Below are 20,232 nucleotides of genomic sequence, written 5' to 3' on the forward strand. Positions count from 1 at the left end.
ATTAAAATTAATTTATTAATTACAATAAATTTTAGAAATTAAAGTGTAATTTATTTAATATATTAATAAATTTATATAAAAATTTTAATAAAATTTTTGAAATATAAAAAATGACTTAATTTTTTTATTAATTAAATTTTTAAGTATTTCAAATGTTAAAAATTATTGAAAATATATATCAATTTTCCGTGAAACATAAGTTTGAATTAAAGCTCAATTTAGTTCTTAGTCAACCCTTTATATGTGAATTGCAGCTCTATTTTCAAGTTTTTAAATATTTTTTATTTTTAATATTAAAATATGAGTGTTATATTTTATAATTAAATAACTTTACATATAAAAATTTACTTTCAGTTTTCATATAATTAATGATAAATGATTAATGTACAGAAATTATTTTAATTTTTTATTTTAATTTTTAATTTTTATAAAATTAAAATTAAAGTTATAATTTTTAATTCTGAAGTGAACTTTTTTTTTCTTATTTCTATTATTAGTAATATAATTTCCTAAATTTGTTTAGCTTATAAAATTAATTATATATATATATATTATTATTTGAAATTTAATATCAATTTAATTATTTTATTTTTATTTAAATAAATTTTTTAATATTTTAAAAATATTTCAATAAATTTTTTAAAATTAATAAATTAATTAATGAATTTTATTAAATTTGAGAGATTAGATAATTATTTTTGCTTAAATAAATTGGTTGGTGGTGGCTTACTTCCCACTTGTAAAAGGATTTGTTTATACTGTTGATGCTGGTGAGAATTTTTTTTCTCATATTGCACTACACCATGCATACTCATCTGGTACATCATGGATCATTTGCTGGACCAGTAATTGTGTCTCTATTTCAGATAGGCAAAAATGGGATGTATTTTGGCGTGGGCTTCGAATACTTTCCTTTCCATTGCTGCCAATTACGTGGAAGAAGGAGTAAAAGCAGCCATAAATCAATTTCGCTACATGTGCTGTTTGAAGAAATTTCAACAACAGCTTGATCAAGAAGAACACGCACTGGATGTGGTGCAACAAGAGGTTCATCGATTAGTTGAGGAAGACAGAAGGAGTACCAAGGTTCCTGATGAACCTGTTGAAGATTGGATCAAAAGAACCAATCAAGCCATAGAAGATGCTCATCTTCTACAGAATGCAATTAAACAAGATAAGAAGTGCTTTAATAGTTGGTGTCCTAATTGGGCTTGGCGATGGAGTAGAAGCAAGGAAGCTGAAGATCTGACTGGAACCCTAAAAAATCTCAAGGAAGAGCGCAGCACATTCCTAAAGCTAACCCATGATGTTGATCTCCCTAACATTGAATTCATTCAATCCAAGGGTCTGATCCTCTCTAAAGCTTCTGAAGCAGCTCTTTGTGAGATTTTGAAAGCGCTGGAGAATGATGGGGTGCATATGATAGGGCTGCACGGTATGCCGGGAGTGGGTAAAACCACCCTGGCAATACAAGTGAAGGAGGAGGCTGAGAGACGGAAGCTTTTTGATGAATTTGTGAAGGTTACTGTGACAGAGAAACCAAATATGAGTGCTATCCAAGATCGAATTGCACAGCAGCTGCACCTGGATTATGGCAATAAGGAAAATAGCATAAAAGAGAGAGCAAGCAAGTTAATGTTGCGACTGCAGGATGAGAAGAAGAAGCTTATAGTGTTGGATGATGTTTGGGGAGAGCTTAATTTGAATGAAATTGGGATACCATCTGCTGAGAATCTTGGGAATTGCAAAATTCTGCTAACAACACGCCGAGTTCCTGTTTGTGATGCTATGAACTGTCGGCCTAAGATTCTGCTGGATATTTTAACTGAAGACGAAGCATGGGTTTTATTCAAAACAGCTGCCAATCTAGAGGATGACTCCACGGCCTTGAGCAATGTGGCAAAGAGGGTAGCAAAAGAATGTGGGCGTTTGCCTGTAGCGATTGTGTCATTAGCCAAGGCCCTCAGAGGTAAATCACTTCATGGATGGGAACGCGCATTGACAAAGCTTCAAGAGGGAGAACATCTAGAAATTCGAGATTTGAGCAGAGAAGAAAACGCTTATAAAAGTCTCAAGTTCAGTTTTGATGAATTGCCACGAGAGGAAACCAAGAGATGTTTGCTGCTATGTTCTCTGTATCCAGAAGATCATGAAATTTGTATTGAAGACTTGTCTAGATATGCGTTTGGGTTGCGGCTGTATCAACGTGCACGATCACTAAAAGATAATCTGAGTGAAGTTGTGGACGCACTTGACGAGCTCAGAGATTGCCATTTGTTGTTAGAAGCTGGAAAGGAAGGACACGTGAAAATGCATGACTTGGTTCGTGATGTTGTCCTCTTGATCGGGAAAAGTTATTCAGTCGCCGGAGAGTCGAAAACAGAGAAGGAATTCATTGTGGGGGGCGGTGTTGGGTTTGAAGAGTGGCCAACGGATGAAAGCTTCAGGGAATGTGCAGCTATTTCCTTGTTGGACAATGAAATAGATAGACTTCCCGATCAATTGGATTCTCCAAAGTTGGAAATTTTGTTGTTGGCTAGAAGGGCATATAGTACAGAGGGGTATTCCAGTTCTCGAGACAAGTTTACAAATATTTCAGATAAATCTTTTCATGGAATGGAAATACTGCGGGTTCTATCTTTAACCCGTGTGATCTTGTCAATACGGTCGCTAGAATGCTTAACAAGCCTCCGGACTCTGGAGCTGAGATATTGCAAAGTCTCCGACCTTGATTCATTGCAAAATTTGAAGACACTTGAGATCCTTAGTCTTTTTGGTTCTTATGTTGTGGATATACCAGAAGAGATAGGAGAGTTGAAGAACTTAAAACTGTTGGAGTTAACAGATTGTTATCCAGGTAAAATTCCTTCAAATTTGATTCAGAACTTATTCAAACTTGAAGAATTATACTTGGGTTCCTATGAAGAATGGGAGGAAACAGACAATGCTAGCCTGATGGAGTTGAATTCACTGCGGCACTTGACGACTCTGTCACTGACACCGCGTGCAATTACTGGAGTTCCAGAAAACTTTGCTCTCCCCAAGAACTTGACCGAGTATCATATTCACAACTGTGATTGTGAATACCCGTCCTTCCCGTCAAGGCTTAGATACCCGGCATCCAGAACGTTATGCTTAATTCCAACTGAACAAACTGTTCGTGCATGTAAGGAGTTGTTCAAGAATGTATATGATCTTCGAATGGATTACAACCCTGGAAGATTCAAAAACATGACGCCAGACATGTCTGAAATGGGCTTCCAAGATCTGTCTCGCCTTGAAATTCATGGTTATGAATTGGAATGCCTTGTTAGTACTACAAAGCAGAAAAATATCGCAGCAAAGACATTTTCAAACTTGGTGGAGCTAAATATCGACGCCGTAGCATCACTGAATGAACTATGTGATGGTTCGCCACCAGAGGGGTTCTTGGAGAAATTACAGAAACTAACTGTTAAGGAATGTGAAAAAATTATCACCATATTTCCAACGAAGTTGTTGCAAGGAATGCTAAAATTGGAAAGTGTTATAATTGAAGAATGTGAGAGTCTGCAAGATGTATTCCAACTGGATGGAATGGATGACGCAGAGGAGTGCCTTTCACACCTAACAACGTTAGAGCTGATATGCATGGATGCATTGCTATGCATATGGAAGGGGCCGACCCACCATGTAAATCTCAGAAGTCTCACTCGTATCACTCTTTGGGACTGTGGAAGCCTGAAATCTGTTATATCACCGTCCCTTGCTCAAACTCTGGTGCACCTGGAAAAACTTGACATAGAAAGTTGTGGTCAGCTTGAGCATATTATCTCAGAGAAAGATGAGGATGGGAAAGAAACATTTTCGAAAACTAGACCTCAACAAACCTGCCTGCAAAACTTAAAGGAAGTCCATGTAAAAGACTGCGAGAAATTGGAATGTGTATTCCCTTTGTCAATTGCTCGTGGCCTCTTGCAGCTTGAAGTGTTGAAAGTATCTGATTGTGCACAATTAATGCAAGTGTTTAGTGATGAGGATGGGAACATATTCCCTTACCCAACAGAATTAGAACTTGAAGACTCATCCAAAGTTGGCTACTTGTTCTCCAGTACTTCTGCTGTGGTACTGCCATATTTGAGCCATGTGAAAATTCATAAATGTCCTAAGTTGTTGCTGCATTCAGTTGTGCAAATTTCTCCAAAGGTATGTTCATTACTTTGCTCCAAGTTCTAAAGCTAAATTTGTTGCAGCCAAGGCTAGTTGTTTTCTTTTTCTGGAATAGTTATTCCCCTTCTTTTTTTGGCAATTTGCATGTATGGAGTTAATTACTGTAGAAATCTAATTTCTCTTTTGGTATTTTTCCCTGTTTCTTAAAACTTTTTGATGCAGGTCTCAACAAATTCAGAACAGTTGATAGTTGCAGACACAGAAAGACTACCATTGGAAATTCTAGATTTAAAAGGATGCTCTGAGTTGGTGGGCATTGTTGCTAAGGAAAACGATTATAACGTTGAAAAGGAAGAAATCTCATTGAACACTCCCTTTCTATCTGTGTGTTTCACTTCCTTGAAAAAAATTCAGATTGTTGATTGCAACAAATTGAAGATTCTGTTGCCAATAACAGTTGCTCGAGGTCTGCGACATCTAGCAGAGCTTCACATACAAGCATCCCACCAATTAGTGGCAATCTTTGGATCTGAAGAACAAACAGATATCAGTAATATGTCAGAGATTGTGCTTCCTGAGCTCCTGAAATTACATCTTGAAGAATTATCAAGCCTTATCAGTTTCTGTCCAAAAGAATATCATTTCGTATTCCCATCTCTGGAAGTGTTAAAGGTGAAAACATGTCCTGAGATGACAACGATCTTTACTGCTGCAAGAGATGCTTCTGTTCACGCCAAATTTGAGGTACATATACTTGGTAACTTACAAAATAGCAGGATCGCTTAGGATAGATTTGTTTGCTTCGAGCAGTATTAATTATAGGAAGCATTTCCTTATGTTAAAGAAAAATGTTTGGCTTCATAGAAAATGATATTTCTCCTTTAGATTAGATGCAGAAACCTGAGCCCATGGGTGTAGACTCAAAACTAAAATCTATTCATATTGATTTTCTCTCTTTTCTGGAGTCATAATCTTATCCATAAGAGTAATTTGCATGAGTTACTAATTAACAATCTGTAAGAGTATTTTTTTTCTTTCCCCTTTTTCTTCGGTATGGACATTTTTAGAAGGAGATGGATTATGGGTTTGAATTGCTAGCCTTCTAAACCAGGGTGCTCAACCTCGATTATATCGTATCATGCGTGTTTTAATCTCACTAATTTACACGTATCCACCATATTTTTGTGGGTTCTAGCTTTCATGCTTCAAGATGGTGATTATGCAGGCACAGACAACAAGTGGAGATTCAGCAATAGAGTCTGCAACAACACAAGTACTGGTTGTTCCACATTCTAATGACTCAGACTGGACTCGTTGTGAAGGAAAATGGATTTCGAAAGCGGAAGCTGAAAAGAAAGAAGAAGAAGAAGAAGAAGTGGAGGAGGAGGAGGAGGAGGAAGAAGAAGAAGAAGAAGAAGAAGGAGGAGGAGGAGGAGGAGGAGAAGAAAACCTTAATAAGGAAAATGGATCATAACTTCTACCTCCATGGTATGAAGAGTTGGTGCGACTTTGAGGGTCCTCTTCTTTACACGTACTCAATAAGGAGGTTGATGTGCTTTGCCTGCTGAACATATGTGCTGCGGACTTAAACTCTGTGTGTGCTGTGTGCTGTTCATTTAAATATGCGAATGAAGATTATTTTGTATACGTTTTAACAGAGACCTAGTTTTGTGTTTTTTTTTTATTGGCACAATCTCTCATTTTTTAGCTCCTAGAAATTAATAAGGACATGTCTACGTGTGTCTTGTGTGAACACTTTAAGTTGCTTTTCAATCTTTTCTTTTAAAAAAATGGTTTGTGAGAAAACTAGTTTCTATATTTTTTTCAACCAATTGTAGTGATTTTTTTTTTCTTTTTGCTGCTGAATTAGAAAACGGACAAGGATTTTTACCACACAATGCGGTTTTTATTATAGTAATTAATCATAATAGGTATTATGTAGTTCTTATTGCCATTATTAGTCAACATTTAACTGTTCTCATATAAAATAATATTTCAAATACTGATGGTTAAAGAAAAGATGTTATAAGCATTCACAGGTTTAACCTGATGGTAAGTGCGTACGAGTAAATTTGAAGGTTATCAAATTCTATTTCCCCGATTCTCAATTTCCAATTCAAAAAAAATATTATAAAAATTCTCTCAATACCCTTGAACATCTTTAATAGAGAAGATCAACACTTTGAAAGTAACGGAGTTTACTTGGTTCATTCTGATTATAAAATTGTAAGAGTTTTATGCAAATCATCTACTAGCCGTGGGACTGGAAATTTGGATCCTTTCTCATCTTTACAAAGTGCTTTCTCATGAGATAAATTGTGGAAACTAAATTTGCCAAGCAAATTGAAAATTTTTATTTGGTTGTTGTATTTGGAACGTCTACCATATAATGATCTCCTACTTAAACAGATTGCAACATCTCAGCCCGGACTCCTTTTTGTAGAGAAAGAGAAACATTGGCTCTTTTTTTTTTCGTTGTCAACATGCTGAGTTGATATGGTTTTTTTCACCATTTAGCCTTCGTTTCTCGCGTTTATTAACTTCTAATATTATAGATTTTTGGAATGAGATTTATAATCAATTTTTCCAATTTATCAATGATGCTTTGAGACCGCTGCGAGCACTTCTGCTCTGGACACATTCGAGAGAGTGATTTTGGCGGGGAGCTGAGGTTGATAAGGTCTCTGCTCCTTCCTCTCCCACCGTGCTTGTTCAGTGCCTCAATCCCCCGGTTTTGTCTCCTTTCCGGTCTGTCCTGTCTTTTATCCTCCCCAACTTTTCCATTATCTCTATACTCCCTAGTGAATCTGTTTATGGTTAAGGCGTCGTCTTGCCTTATATACTTTTCTTCCCTTTTCATTAGCTCCATCGGCTTTTTGTATAGTGATCCGAAGAACTCTAGGAGGTGGTGCCCTTCTGCATAACTTCCACATCTCTTCCTTCATCAAGCTCGGGTATTTGTAAAGCCTTTAAGTTGAACCTGGTCACATACTCTCTTAAGGATTCATTCCTCCTTTGTCGAACAGTCTCTAAATGGTTTGTCTTTATCTCTGCAGAAATTCCAGCAATGAATCTGCTAATGAACATGTTGGCTAGGTCCATAAAACTCTTAATACTTCTTGCCTCCAAACTGTTAAACCACACTTGGGCTGGGCCTGCTAAGATGGTGGGAAAAACCTTGCACATCAAGGCATTTGAGTGACTTTGCAGCTCCATGAATGTCTTGTAGTTCAAGATATTCTCCTTGAGGATTTTCGTCCTGTCGTAAGCCGCCATTGTTAGCATCATGAACTTTTTGGGAATATTTTCTTATTGAAACCGTCTCACAAACGGTGATGAGGTTAGTAACAGGGGCTGCTGCTATCTCGTGCCCCCAACTCCACCAGTAGTTGTTCTTTCAGTCTTTCCAACTTTTAATCCAAATCTACGTCCTCCTTCTAGACCTTTTCTCCAGGCGGTAGTTTCTTTCTAACTCTTCATTCTTCGACCTTTCCGTTAATTCGAAGGAATAGCTCTCAGTTCCATCATTCTTAATAAGCTCCTTCATTATCCAGTCTCTTGCTCTGGCTATGGATTCATTCCTCCAATTGGCTTCTTCATCTCTGTCACTTGTTCTCTTGTTGTTCTGTTAAGGCTCATTAACGTGAAACTCCTCGGCTACAGGAGACTCATTCAACGGGGTGCTAAGTTCTTTTTGCTGCAACATCTCGCCTAGCCAGTGTATTGTATTTTGTAGCTAGAGAGCCATATTTTGCAGCTCTTGGTCAGATAAAGTAGTTTAGGACATGGTCCCTGCCAAGCTCGGTGAGGGATTAAATCACCTGGGCGGTTGGTTTAATAGGCAGTGGGGCTAGAAAATGAGAACCGTGGTGAAATATCTTATTAGCGTTTTACATATTATTTCGCTGTGATTGGCCATGTAAATTTCAGTGGTGAAATAAGGATGAAGACTCCGGTGATGAAAATATCTTATTAGCGTTTTACATATTATTTGGCATTTATTTATAATTTTTAAATTAATCTTAATTGTCATAATAATAAATTACCTAATATGAAAATAGCAATTATGTTTATAAATTCAACCTTACCAAAATATGATAATTATATTCTATAACTAAAATAAAACGTAGACTTTATGAATTAATGTATGTTGAATCGATAGTTTTTAAGATTTATTTTCATTTTATTTTTTGTTTTAAAAAATTATTGGATTTAATAACTTACTAATGCAATGAGACTGTTCAAAATTATAAATATATTGACAATTTTATATTTTTGTTTATTTAAAACAAATTAATCCTAATAACCAATTAAATTTATTCTTTTATTATTATTATAAAAAATAACGATGAGTATTTTTAACAATATCATTATTCCTTTCTAAACTAACGTTAATTCTAAATAATAACAATAAACTAATAATTTTTTGTCAAAATATTAAAATTTATTATATACATAGAGAGATGTGTGAATAATAAAATAAATTTTTAACTATTTTTTTGAAAATATTTTAAATTAATATATATATATATTTTTTCTAAAATAAATTTGATCACAAGGTGAACTTCCACTAAGGCCCAAGAGAAAAACCGTGTTACGAGTTATGCTATCGAGCTCAGCCCAATCCTCCGAACCACGTCCTTCTCGCAATATAATCCACTGTCGCAGAGACGAATCTCCATTTCCCTTCCTTCGTCGGGATTAGGAATTGTACCTCCACTCCCTTTCTCGCCGGCTTTCGATTTTCCAGATCCGGCACTCCATAATTCCGATTAACCTTTTCTTCCCTTTAAAACGCTATTCTCAATATGATGCAACAGCCGGGATCCGGAGTAGCCCCTCAGCAGATGCCTGCTGATCAGCAGTACCAACAACAGCCCCCGCAGCAGTGGATGATGATGCAGCAGCAACAGCAGCCTGTTCCACCTCCTTCTGGTTGGACACCGCCACCTGTACCTCCCCCTTCTCAGTATGGTGTTCCTCAGCCGGTTGCGCAGGGTGCTGCCAGTGCAGATTCTTCCGAGATCCGATCGTTGTGGATTGGAGACTTGCAGCAGTGGATGGACGAAAATTATGTCTTCAGCATCTTCGCCAGTACCGGGGAGGTAACTTATATATATCTTACATGCCATATTTTTGTTTTAACTACATGTGCATCTTTACTTCGCTCATCATATCAAGGTTTGATCCTAGGAAACTGGTTTTGTTTGTTTGGATGCAAAATTAATCATTTTTTACTTTTCCTTGTACATAATGTTTGTGCCCCGATTTTCTTTGCAGGAGATTTGGAAGAAATTATTAGGAAAGAAAGAGGGGGGTGTTTCCATGAAAAAGTGATGTGTTTGTGTAGGCTAATTGTCTCGTAGCAAACCTTATGCTAATTAAATTTATTGGGTGCAACTTTATTTGTAGTTGCATGTGAGGATCTATTGATGCAGAACCCTTCCCCCCGTACTTTTATAAATGAAATGCCTTAACTTATGTCATTTCTATGCAATTAGATTTTTATACTGCTTCTAAATGTTATTCTTGGTATCATGCAGGTTGTTTCTGCTAAGGTCATTAGGAATAAGCAGACAGGCCTCCCAGAGGGTTATGGTTTCATTGAGTTTGTTTCTCAAGCAGCAGCAGAGAGGACCTTGCAGACATATAATGGGACACTAATGCCAAATAGTGAGCAGAATTTCAGGCTTAATTGGGCTACTCTTTCTGCCGGTGAGAGGCGGCAAGACGACGGCCCTGATTATACTATTTTTGTTGGAGACTTGGCTACTGATGTCAATGATTACCTATTGCAAGAAACATTTAGAAATGTTTACACATCTGTGAAAGGTGCAAAAATCGTCACTGATAGGGTCACTGGACGCTCCAAGGGCTATGGGTTCGTGAGGTTTGCTGATGAAAATGAGCAAAGGCGCGCCATGGTTGAAATGAATGGACAGTACTGTTCTACTAGGCCCATGCGGATTGGTCCAGCTGCTACAAAAAAACCTGTGACTCAGCAATTTCAGAAAGGTATGTTGTTATAGTTGTTTTTGCATTTATTGGACGTTGTTGAATGGAATATTGGTGTTTGATTTTGCTGTTGTCCAATCTACGCATGCACTTCAGTTGTATGAAGCAGTGAGTTGATATTGGTGTGGAGTTGATTATTATAATAGATTCCTTTGTTCATTTCTTTTTCTTTTCATTTCTTTTTATGGAGTTGATTTTGCCCAAATAGTGTTCTTAATTTCCTGTGCTTTCAGTTTTGCTCCTGAAGGTAGATGGAATTTGAAAAGTAAATTCCATCTAATACTTACCTTTGTAAACTTGGGCACATTTAATTCAGTTAAAACATGCATAATCTTATATAAAACTCATGTTGTCTTAAAGCAGGACATCAAGAGGCTCTCATTTTGGAGGGCCTGGAACTGATTTCAGATGAAATGATTCCACTTAAATGCGTGGCCTCATTTTAGGTCAGTTATTTTGTTTACGTCATAAGTTTACTTAATTTTCTTGTGGCGTTTGCTACCTTCACAGAATTACTTTCCAGTACCTTACATTTGAAACTTTCCGTTCAAGTTTATTCCTTTTTCTTTTTTCCTTCTCCCATGTTTTAATTCCTTTCCAGAATTCCTTAATTTATGTTTATCGATTAGGACTGCCGTTTCATTTCTTCACAGTTCAGTTATTTTGCACTATATACTTTCAGTCTACATCTATTCTAATTTTTTTATCCAGTAGTATAGTTATATTTCTCGAGAAGATGAGAGCTTTGGATCTTCATCCCAGTGCTAGTGATTACATGAAGCAACTGTAGTGCAATTTAGATCTGTTGTGTGTCCATGCAACTGAGCACTATTTTGACTGTCCTTGCATTTGATATCGTGCGAGTGCGACAGCAATTGTCTTCTGATGTCTCTTCATTTACAATGTACTTGATTTCCTGTAGCTTTCTGTTGTTCATGAGAGTAATGTTGGTCGAGACTTCAATCTTGTACTCATAATTCCAACATCTATATGGCTCTATGAGGGTCATTTTTCTAGAACATGTTTAGTAGTACTATGGGGTTATGTAATCGAGAAGCTAAAGGAATTTAGAGCAGATGATCATTTTATTCATATTGATTGGATGTAAAATGAAAGATTATTGTAACTTAGCTATGCTTTTTCATTAAACTAGTTTATTAGGTGGAAGTATGGCCGTGTTAAGATAATGTAATGGAGGTGGCAGTCACTGTGCCAGTGGTACTAACTGTAGGGATATGGTGCTGGTTTTGGATGTGCTGGTGAAGGTGTGAGCCTCCGAGGTGTTGATGTTAGATGCAATGGTACGTACAATGGCAGCGCCACAGAGGTGGCAGCTATTGTGATAACAGTTATAGAAGGGACAATGGATGATGAATTGATCAATGCGATCAAAATAACATGAGTAAATAGATTTCATGTGCCATGAGCATTACATCTGCAAAATTATGTTGATGGAATAATGTAATGGGAATACTGTTGGTTAGCCATGTTTGTATAACCAAATAATGGGAATGCAATATGATTGTGATTATATTCGATAATTTTCCAACAAATTTGATGTTGGGTTAGAGTGACTGCTAGATCTCGGAATATCGGTAAGGTTTTTCTAAAAACTAAAAGTAATTGTGTGCACCTAGAAAGTAGAAACCATTGATTTGGGTTCTGTCTCCCCTTGCAACACAGATCTATTTGATTCCTTTCAATTGGTTTATATTATTCTGCTCTTTTTGTTTATGATGTTGAAATGCTTTTGCTTTTGCTGAATGTACTTTCTTAATCACTTATATTTGCAATGTATGTTACTTTTTTTTTGGTATATTTCTTTCTTTTTTGGGTCATTAGGTGTTTTCTATGCTGATCATCTCTGTAGATCTCAAAATCTATAGATGTCTAGTCAATCGACATCTATTTCTATGGAGATTTGGTTGTTAGTATAATGTTGAACTTACAGGCTTTTATAGGAATAGGTATATTTTCATGTTGATTGATTACTTCATAACTAAGAATGTTTGGTTTGGTCACATCACTTGGTTTTATCCTGTTTCCTCTAAGCAAAGAATCCTGATTGCTTTCTAGCATCCTGTTTCGAAAAGCTGCTCTCCATGTGCACTCTTAACTTTTTTTCATATTATATTTTTCATATTTTAGTTCACATATATTCCTGGTTTTTCAGCTTCTTTTCAGAATACTCAAGGAAATCAGGGCGAGAATGATCCAAATAATACAACTGTGGGTAGTTTGTTTTATTGACTGTTTGCATGGTTACATCTCGCTCTAAACTATTAACTTGTTACTCTTTAATGCAGATATTTGTTGGGGCCTTAGATCCAAGTGTTTCAGATGACCATTTGAGACAAGTGTTCAGTAAATATGGTGAGCTAGTACATGTGAAAATACCCGCTGGCAAGCGATGTGGATTTGTTCAGTTTGCTAACAGGTATTTGAGGGCTTTATGCTACCTGTTTGTTATGTAATATCATTTTTGCCATTCTATATTGATTTGGTTATCTGCATATGATTTTATTCAGGGCTTGTGCTGAACAAGCATTATTGATGTTGAATGGAACCCAGTTAGCAGGGCAAAGTATTCGGCTTTCATGGGGGCGCAGTCCTTCAAACAAACAGGTCTTTGTTTCTTCCCCGTTAAAATCAGCTGTGTTTTTTGACAATGTATATTCCCATGTATTTTAAAAACTAAAAAGGCATCCATTGGTTATGTCCAGGCACAGCCAGATCAAAGTCAATGGAATGGAGGATATTATGGATATGCACAAGGATATGATGCATATGGATATGCATCTTCCCAAGACCCTAACATGTATTATGGTGGCTATCCTGGATACGGAAACTACCAGCAACCAGCAACTTTCCAACAGCCACAGCAGGTAGTTAAAAATAACAAGTTTAGAACTTTCACTTTTGTTGTTCAACTAGTAAATAGGATTACCAATATACAGAAGCACTTCGGACAGAAATGGGTGGTATTTAGAAAGGATAGGATTATTTTCCTGATCACTGGGTGGTGATTGCTTGCTGTTTTGTCATCTATTCTTCATCGGAACATGATCTGAAAACACCCATGTAGGTTGTTAGCTGTTGCGTATGCATTGCTATATTCTTACATTTCTGGTATGCGCAGTGATGTTGCTGTGGTGGATGTAGACAAAGTTGGCCCTAATCCTCGGCAGCAGTTCGCGTTCCGCAGACCATTGTACAATGCTTGATGTTTGGAAGTAGGCTTTTGACCTATTTTGTAGTGATATAGTGATTATTAGTGTGTTTGTTTTGGGTGTGCATCACGACATACGATGCATGTTGAAATTGTCAGATATTGCTTTTATGTTGTGTCCAGTACAACTTCTTACTTTCAATTTATTATGGTATTGCTTGTGCTTCCTGTGGATATGCTAGTTTATCTGCGCTTGTGTTGTTTTTTCTAAAAAAATTCTTTTCTCTAGTGGCTTCTTTTTTTATTATTATTATTAAAACAATATATTTGCCTAATATTTTAACTGCTCAAAGTTTAATTAATGAGAGGGAAGTATTAGTTTTGTAATATTTGTAAACGAAAATATTTTGTTTGGTAAAGTAGATCTAAAGCTCGCCTTTGCTGAATCGGTGGGGGGGGTACATAGTTAGGTCTAGTTGGGTCAATTCAAGACGACTGGGTATATCTTTAAGGGAAAATTTATTATTTAGTGGGAAAAACTTGTTAATGGGTCTTTGGTCTTATAAAATACATTACAACCATTTTTACGTTAAAAAAATATAGTAATTAGTCTTTTATTAATTTTATTTATTTTAAATGTTTTATTATTTAATTTTTTAGATTAAAAAATTATTAATTGATTTTTTAATTTATAAAAAAATTAATATTATTTAGAATATTTAAATTTTCTTATAATATCTTGATATTGAAAATTAATTAATAAATTTTTATATTTTATAAAAATAATAGTAATTTTGAAGTCACTTTGATTTAAGACGTACGGTCATGCTTTCATTGTCTTTTAGAATTTCAGATGATGCTAAAGTATACTGACATAAAAGAATTATCCAACTGTTGTAAAATTTTAATGATTAAAATGTTATTGTATTTAATTTTAAATTAATTTCTAGTTGATATATTAAAACAGTTTTCTTTTGATAGCGTCTCGCAGTTGTACGAAACTACTAAACCTATATCTTTTAATGCAAATACACAATTTGTATGGTAAAACTTATGTGATAAACGCTTATTAAAATTGTAGCTCTGGAACCAAAACAACTTCTAAGGTTCATTCCTTTTTCTGTAGGAGATTGAAAAGAAAGAAACTTGATTGATTGAATCTACTAAATGAATAATATACTTACATTAAATTAGGCCACTCATGTCTAAATTTTACTATTAAATTCATAATATTTTCAAATTATTTAGTTGTTAATTTATAAGGAGTTTAGGTAATTTAATTGAATTTAATATATGGCCTCAGACCAATTTTAAGCTGTATGCACTACTCTTAGGCAAAGATGCTTGGATTAGAAGCATAAAACAGCTAATAGATGTTATATCCAACAACTGTTTCATACTCCTTTAGTAAAAATATCAAACAGCTTTTGTTCAATTGATGCACTTCTTGAACTGTTGTAGTTCAGAAACTTTCGAAATTAAAACTATTCACAATCAACTACTACTTCACAATAGAAATATCATCTCACCTTTTCTTCAATCTCTATATATATTTTATTTTATTTCTTATTTAAAAATAAAATACGTATACAATTACTAATGTATTAATTTATAATTATTCTATCATACTCTCTAATAGTAAAATAAATACATATAAATACAATATACATCACTATTAATCATTTTTCCATAAGAATAATAGTAGCTATATAAAATTTTATCAAACACTTAATATATATTAGCTACCATCGACTATCAGCAACTATTTGAGGCATAACAAAAGAAAAGAAAGCAGAACTGCATGCTGAAGCGGACTTGGAAAAGAATAATGAATAATGTAAATTGTGAACTGAAAATGTATATAGGAGACTGACTATACTTTCGTTCCTCTTTTTTTATAGAAAACAATGCTGCTTCTCATTGATGATGATTAATCACAATCAATATAAACCAATAAACGCTATAACTTGCGCATACAGGGACAAAAATACTGCAAGACGTGCACCTGCTGCGTGATGTGGAATGGAGAGAAAAGATAAAACATATCCACTTCTCTTGGAGAAAATGCTACCAGCAAAAAAAACGCAGTGCACCAGGAAAGAACTGAACCTATAGAGGATCTCTTTAATGCATTGTACTTAACAACTTGAGGGCCAGAGCTTCCTGCTCTGCTAGAGAAATGGAATCAGTTTTCACAAGTTTCTCTCTGTCCTCTGTTGTCTTGCCATCATCACTGTCGCTATCGAAATATATCTTCGACCTCTTTGGCTTCCTGTCACCCATTTTCTCTCCTTCTGATGCAGAAACATCTTCCTCCTCATCCCTATCTTCCTCACTGTCACTAGTTTGTTTCTTCCGCTTCATCTTCTCCTTAATTCGCTTCTCTCTGCGACGCTGCCGGTCCAGAGCCTTGTCTTCCTTGTCTGCTTGCTTCAAGTCCTCTCTCATCTTCTTATAATATTCTTCTCTTTTGCCTACAAAATAAAGCAAGATTCAGAATACTTCTAATATATCGGCAACTGTCCAACTTCATATCCCTCGGCCAGTCTAGAAAGACCGCCAAAAAAATTGAGGAATTTGGATATCTTTTTCAACATTATAATAAACTTATTTTGCCTCTGCAACACATACAGTATCATTCATGCTTCTTATAGTTCACAATTTCAGGAGTCAAAAAGTATTTACCTTGATCAAGTAGAGATGAATTATCAACATTCTTTCCATCAGCCACCCTTGCAAGTGGAGGAAGTGTATTCCCCTCCTCATCAAAAACAACCCTTGTTCCCACCGGTCTATGGATATTGATCTTCAACTTCTTTTTCTTCAGAACCCGTGTTCCAGGCCTGTGAGCAATTTAAAATAAATAAAAATTAAAAAATACTGAATGTGATCTTATTCCTACAGCCAAACAATTGTATCTAACATTAATGGAAGAATCAATCTCATCTTAAGCAAATTTGGCAGTTCAACCCATTTCTTTGAATTCATTTAAGCATGTATGAGGCTCATATATCAACAATATTCTGTAGAAGTTACATACAAGATTGGCCCTAGTTCGCTTGTTTTTTCTTCACCCTCGTGTTCAGTTTCCTTCGATAGCAGAAAACCTTTCTCCACATCTGCTTCCCCAGAATTACCAATATCTAGCTCTTCTCTTTGTCCTTCCAAATCTTCTTCTCTGAATGCACCAGTTGCTAGGCTGGCAATATCCTTGTCGGCATTATCCAATTGAATTCCTGACATCATCTTTCCCTTAATTTTCTGATTCAGAAAGCGGAGTTTCGGGGTCATTGGTAGACCCATTGAAGCAGAAAATTCATCAATAGGCAGCTTCATTACATCAAACACCTCTTTATCCTTTTGAATATGGATAGACCGCAAATATGTTACAAACGCCCTTTTAGCCAAGTCCTGCAAATCTGAATCTTTGACGAGTAAAGCTGAAAACAACCCAGAAACTGGTTGCAGTCTTTTATTGTTTGCCTGAAAATCAGTGTCCAGAAAGCAGGGTTAGTACCAAGTAGTTAATGAAGACAAGAACTTAAACCTTAAACATGGGGTCAAACTCTTTCTATTGATGATATTTCAGTCATTTAATTGATTACCTACTTTAATCATTCAAATAAAAAAATGAAAGTAATAAGTACGATTTTTTTTCCTTTTAATGTAATAGAGATTACCTTAATAAACTGTATAGGTACTTTTGCTGCTTGCAATTTTTCAAGCATCTTCATTTCTGAAGGCATCAGAAACAAAACTGACCTCCCTCCGGATACATAGCGAGCAGTGCGACCAACTCTGTGAATGTAGGATGCAACATCTTCTGGACAATCCACCTATAAGAAGGAAATAGACTTTTAAGAACCAATCAATCATTAAAGATGTGCCTTCTCTTTTTAAATAACCAATATCTGACCTGGACAACCCAGTCAACAGCCTTATTAAAATCAAGGCCTCTTGAGGCCACATCAGTTGAGAAGAGAACTGAGCGTTTCTCACAGAACTGAGAATAGATTACCATCCTTTTCCCCTGTTTCATCTTTCCATGAAGACACTTCAGTGGAATTCCAGGCCGCAATTTCTTAAATGCTTCAAAGACAAATTTCACCTGTTATTTGTTCAGGGTTATAAACAACAGTAAGAACCAATGTTGTGGAAGAGATCAATTACAGGCCAATTATACACCACAAACTGCAGAAGAGATCAATTATAGGCGTTCTTCTGGTGGGGGGACTGGGGAAGGGGAGACAGCAGCCACAAAAATGCCTTCTTTTGTATGGTAAACTAGTGCAACTTATCATAGATTCCCACTTGATAATCAAGGTTAATTAAATTGCAGAATGGTTTAATAAGAGTTTGTACTTTTGCTGAGGAGAATGGTTTATCAAGTGTTTGTTCTTTTCCCAAGGACAATAATTTATTAAGGATTGTTTATGAAAGGTTTGTCCTTTTGCTGAGGAGAAAGTAAAATGGATGATGCTCAAATCTCAGGCACATCTGAATATCTAATTCTACTTCTACGAAAATAAACACAAATTCAGAAACAGCTGAATACAGTAAGATATGAACATGTCGAACTCCAATTCTCCATAATCCAAACCATATGAATGCAACCATGAAGGAATGACATTCTAGTTGTGCATGCAACAATGGTAGTATAATAATTGAGCTAAGTTTCCAGATGGGAGTCAAACTAACTCCATATCCAATCATAGACATATCTAATGGCCTGCAACATTCAATCATACAGAAACAATATACAGCATCAGCCATATCCAATGGACTTGACTAGTTTAACAATGAAAAGCATGGTGGGATTTCAAATGGCCTTGAGCAACCTTGTCATCCAAAGGTTACAAAATGATGCCAAATACCTGTTTGCAGCTTGAAAGGAACACAAGAATCTTTGAATTAAGATGTGCCTTTATAAAACTCCATAACATGTCCAGCTTTTGCTCAAGAGGAACTACCATTGCAGTTTGCTGCAAACGATCAGGAGTTGATGTTGTGGACTTCTCATGCACACCTACATACTCTGGGTCCTTTAAACTGAGCCTTGCAAGATCCTGAATAGATTTTGTTTGAGTTGCAGAGAAAAGCAAGGTTTGTCTATGCTTAGGTAGCTGTGAAATAATTGCATTCAAAGTCTTCTTAAAGCCAACATCAAGAATACGATCTGCCTCATCAAGGACTAAAACCTGTTCCCTAGCCACAAAATTACAACCAGGTCAGCCAGGTGGAAGTGATATTATAACAAAATAAATGTACTTGATGCTTCACATCAGAATAGAATAAGAGGTGTCCGATGAGGCAGAGGCAGCATAGGAGGAACAGGAATCACAAACAGATATTACAATTTACAACAACCGTTATTCTCCCTATTCTTTCTTGTATTATCCATAAAGAAAATAATAAGGTTAAATGAAAAGATAAAAGAAGTGAAGGCATGCAAATCTTGACCTGAACTTGTGAACAATCAAAGTTTAGAGTTTCATCCATGTGCTGAAGAAGCCGTCCAGGAGTGCAAACCAAAATATTAAGTTCATTAACCCGCTCCTTTTCAGTGTCAATTTCCTTGCGCCCACCAATTAGGAGGCCAGCACTAAAGTTATGATACCTCCCAACAGCTTTCAATACATCAAAAAGCTGACCTGCTAACTCCCTTGTGGGAGATATTATAATGCTGCCGACCCCATCTTCATGTCCCCATCTTTCTCTATGTAACTTCTCCAGAACCTGAAATAGGAATAAGGCATGAGAGATCCATTTACGCAGATAATAACAAATGCTCCTATTAAACTACAAGATAAAGCCAGAACAACTTTTATCTGAGGAACTCAGATCTTCAGAAACTTGACTAAGTACTTCTGTTATTGCCTTATTGGAAATGTTGTTAACCCGTTATCAAATTGAAGTCCCATTAAACTACACCAAGCTATTCAAATAGTTAAGTCTCACAACACATTTTTCTTCTACCTAGCTTTCCCGCACTTGGTCATGAAGTAAGCAGCTGCTTAGTTACTACGACCACAAACACACAACTGTTTACATGATTGCATTGATTCTAATCTTAGGCAAATGTATTTTCTCTATGCTAAAACTCCCAAACCAGCAGAAAAGAATAACACAAAGACCAAACCAAGAAAACACAAAGTTCCCAAATTTTAATAACATACTCACAGGTATAACAAAAGCTAGGGTCTTCCCTGACCCAGTTTTTGCAGCACCCAGAATATCTCTCCCACAAAGAGCGTGCGGCAAAGAGGCTCTCTGTATCTCAGTCATAGAAACATAATCCGATTTCTTCAACCCGTCCAAAGTTTTCTTCGACATAGGCAATTCGCTGAACTTTGTGGAGCCAGCATACCGCGAGAAGGTGCCGTCTGAAAGGCGGCCGACAGGTGCATTAGATGGCAGAGGTGGTAGAGCCAAAGTATTGGAGCCGGAGTCGGGTTTTTGGGACTCGATCCATTCATTCAGTAACGAAACTTCTTCCTGTTCAGCGAATTTACGCTGCTTGCGCAGTTCTCTGGACTTGGATTTTGGCTTCCTCATTACGTTGGCTGAAAGAGAGAGATTTTGGGTTCTCTAGGTTTAGAACTGAGAAAAGGGTCGAGTTTGAGCACCAAAAGGAATCGGGAAAGATGGCAGATCAAGCGAAGTATCCAACAGGGACACGAGCAAGGGGGTTTAGGGTTTTGCGGTCCATTATTTATTAATTTATTAAAAAAAATATTTGCCCCACGTTGAAAGAATTTGATTTGGGATTAATTTTGTAAATTAACCTTAGAAAATTTATTACTATCCTTTTTCTTATTTTCTATTTTTAATTTTCCATATTTTTTCACATATCCTAATCCTATTAAACTAAGAATAAGGAAAAAATTGAATTTGTCCTC

The 20,232-nt window shown here is 36.1% G+C and overlaps 4 protein-coding genes across 5 annotated transcripts; 2 read left to right on the plus strand and 2 right to left on the minus strand.

The window, feature by feature from the left end:
- Nucleotides 1-809: 809 nt before the first annotated feature.
- Nucleotides 810-5,963, plus strand: LOC110611626 (probable disease resistance protein At4g27220). Its single transcript, XM_021752014.2, has 3 exons — nt 810-4,185; nt 4,372-4,893; nt 5,375-5,963. Exons 1-3 carry the CDS (start codon nt 877-879, stop codon nt 5,621-5,623), a joined length of 4,080 nt encoding a protein of 1,359 aa, XP_021607706.2. The 5' UTR covers nt 810-876; the 3' UTR covers nt 5,624-5,963.
- A 1,084-nt stretch (nt 5,964-7,047) lies between these two features.
- LOC122723308 lies at nt 7,048-7,425 on the minus strand. The gene has a single exon (XM_043955101.1). It carries the CDS (start codon nt 7,423-7,425, stop codon nt 7,048-7,050), a length of 378 nt encoding a protein of 125 aa, XP_043811036.1.
- A 1,392-nt stretch (nt 7,426-8,817) lies between these two features.
- LOC110610619 (polyadenylate-binding protein RBP45C-like) lies at nt 8,818-13,567 on the plus strand. Its single transcript, XM_043955244.1, has 7 exons — nt 8,818-9,254; nt 9,693-10,164; nt 12,338-12,393; nt 12,471-12,601; nt 12,693-12,789; nt 12,888-13,049; nt 13,304-13,567. The coding sequence occupies exons 1-7, from the start codon at nt 8,958-8,960 to the stop codon at nt 13,304-13,306; spliced, it is 1,218 nt and encodes a 405-aa protein (XP_043811179.1). The 5' UTR covers nt 8,818-8,957; the 3' UTR covers nt 13,307-13,567.
- Nucleotides 13,568-15,148: 1,581 nt separating this feature from the next.
- LOC110612008 (DEAD-box ATP-dependent RNA helicase 32) lies at nt 15,149-20,032 on the minus strand. 2 transcript variants are annotated; one of them, XM_043955376.1, is made up of 9 exons: nt 19,514-20,032; nt 18,794-19,069; nt 18,208-18,531; nt 17,250-17,441; nt 17,014-17,169; nt 16,374-16,816; nt 16,147-16,176; nt 16,019-16,065; nt 15,149-15,807 (listed from the first exon to the last, which is right to left on the minus strand). In XM_043955376.1, exons 1-9 carry the CDS (start codon nt 19,886-19,888, stop codon nt 15,458-15,460), a joined length of 2,193 nt encoding a protein of 730 aa, XP_043811311.1. In that variant the 5' UTR covers nt 19,889-20,032; the 3' UTR covers nt 15,149-15,457. The 2 variants fall into 2 exon arrangements, with proteins under 2 accessions (XP_043811311.1, XP_043811310.1); XM_043955375.1 differs by having other exon boundaries at nt 16,019-16,176; nt 19,514-20,031.
- Between the last annotated feature and the right edge of the window lie 200 nt (nt 20,033-20,232).

This window comes from Manihot esculenta, chromosome 3, assembly GCF_001659605.2.
Source record: "Manihot esculenta cultivar AM560-2 chromosome 3, M.esculenta_v8, whole genome shotgun sequence".
NCBI lineage: Eukaryota > Viridiplantae > Streptophyta > Magnoliopsida > Malpighiales > Euphorbiaceae > Manihot > Manihot esculenta.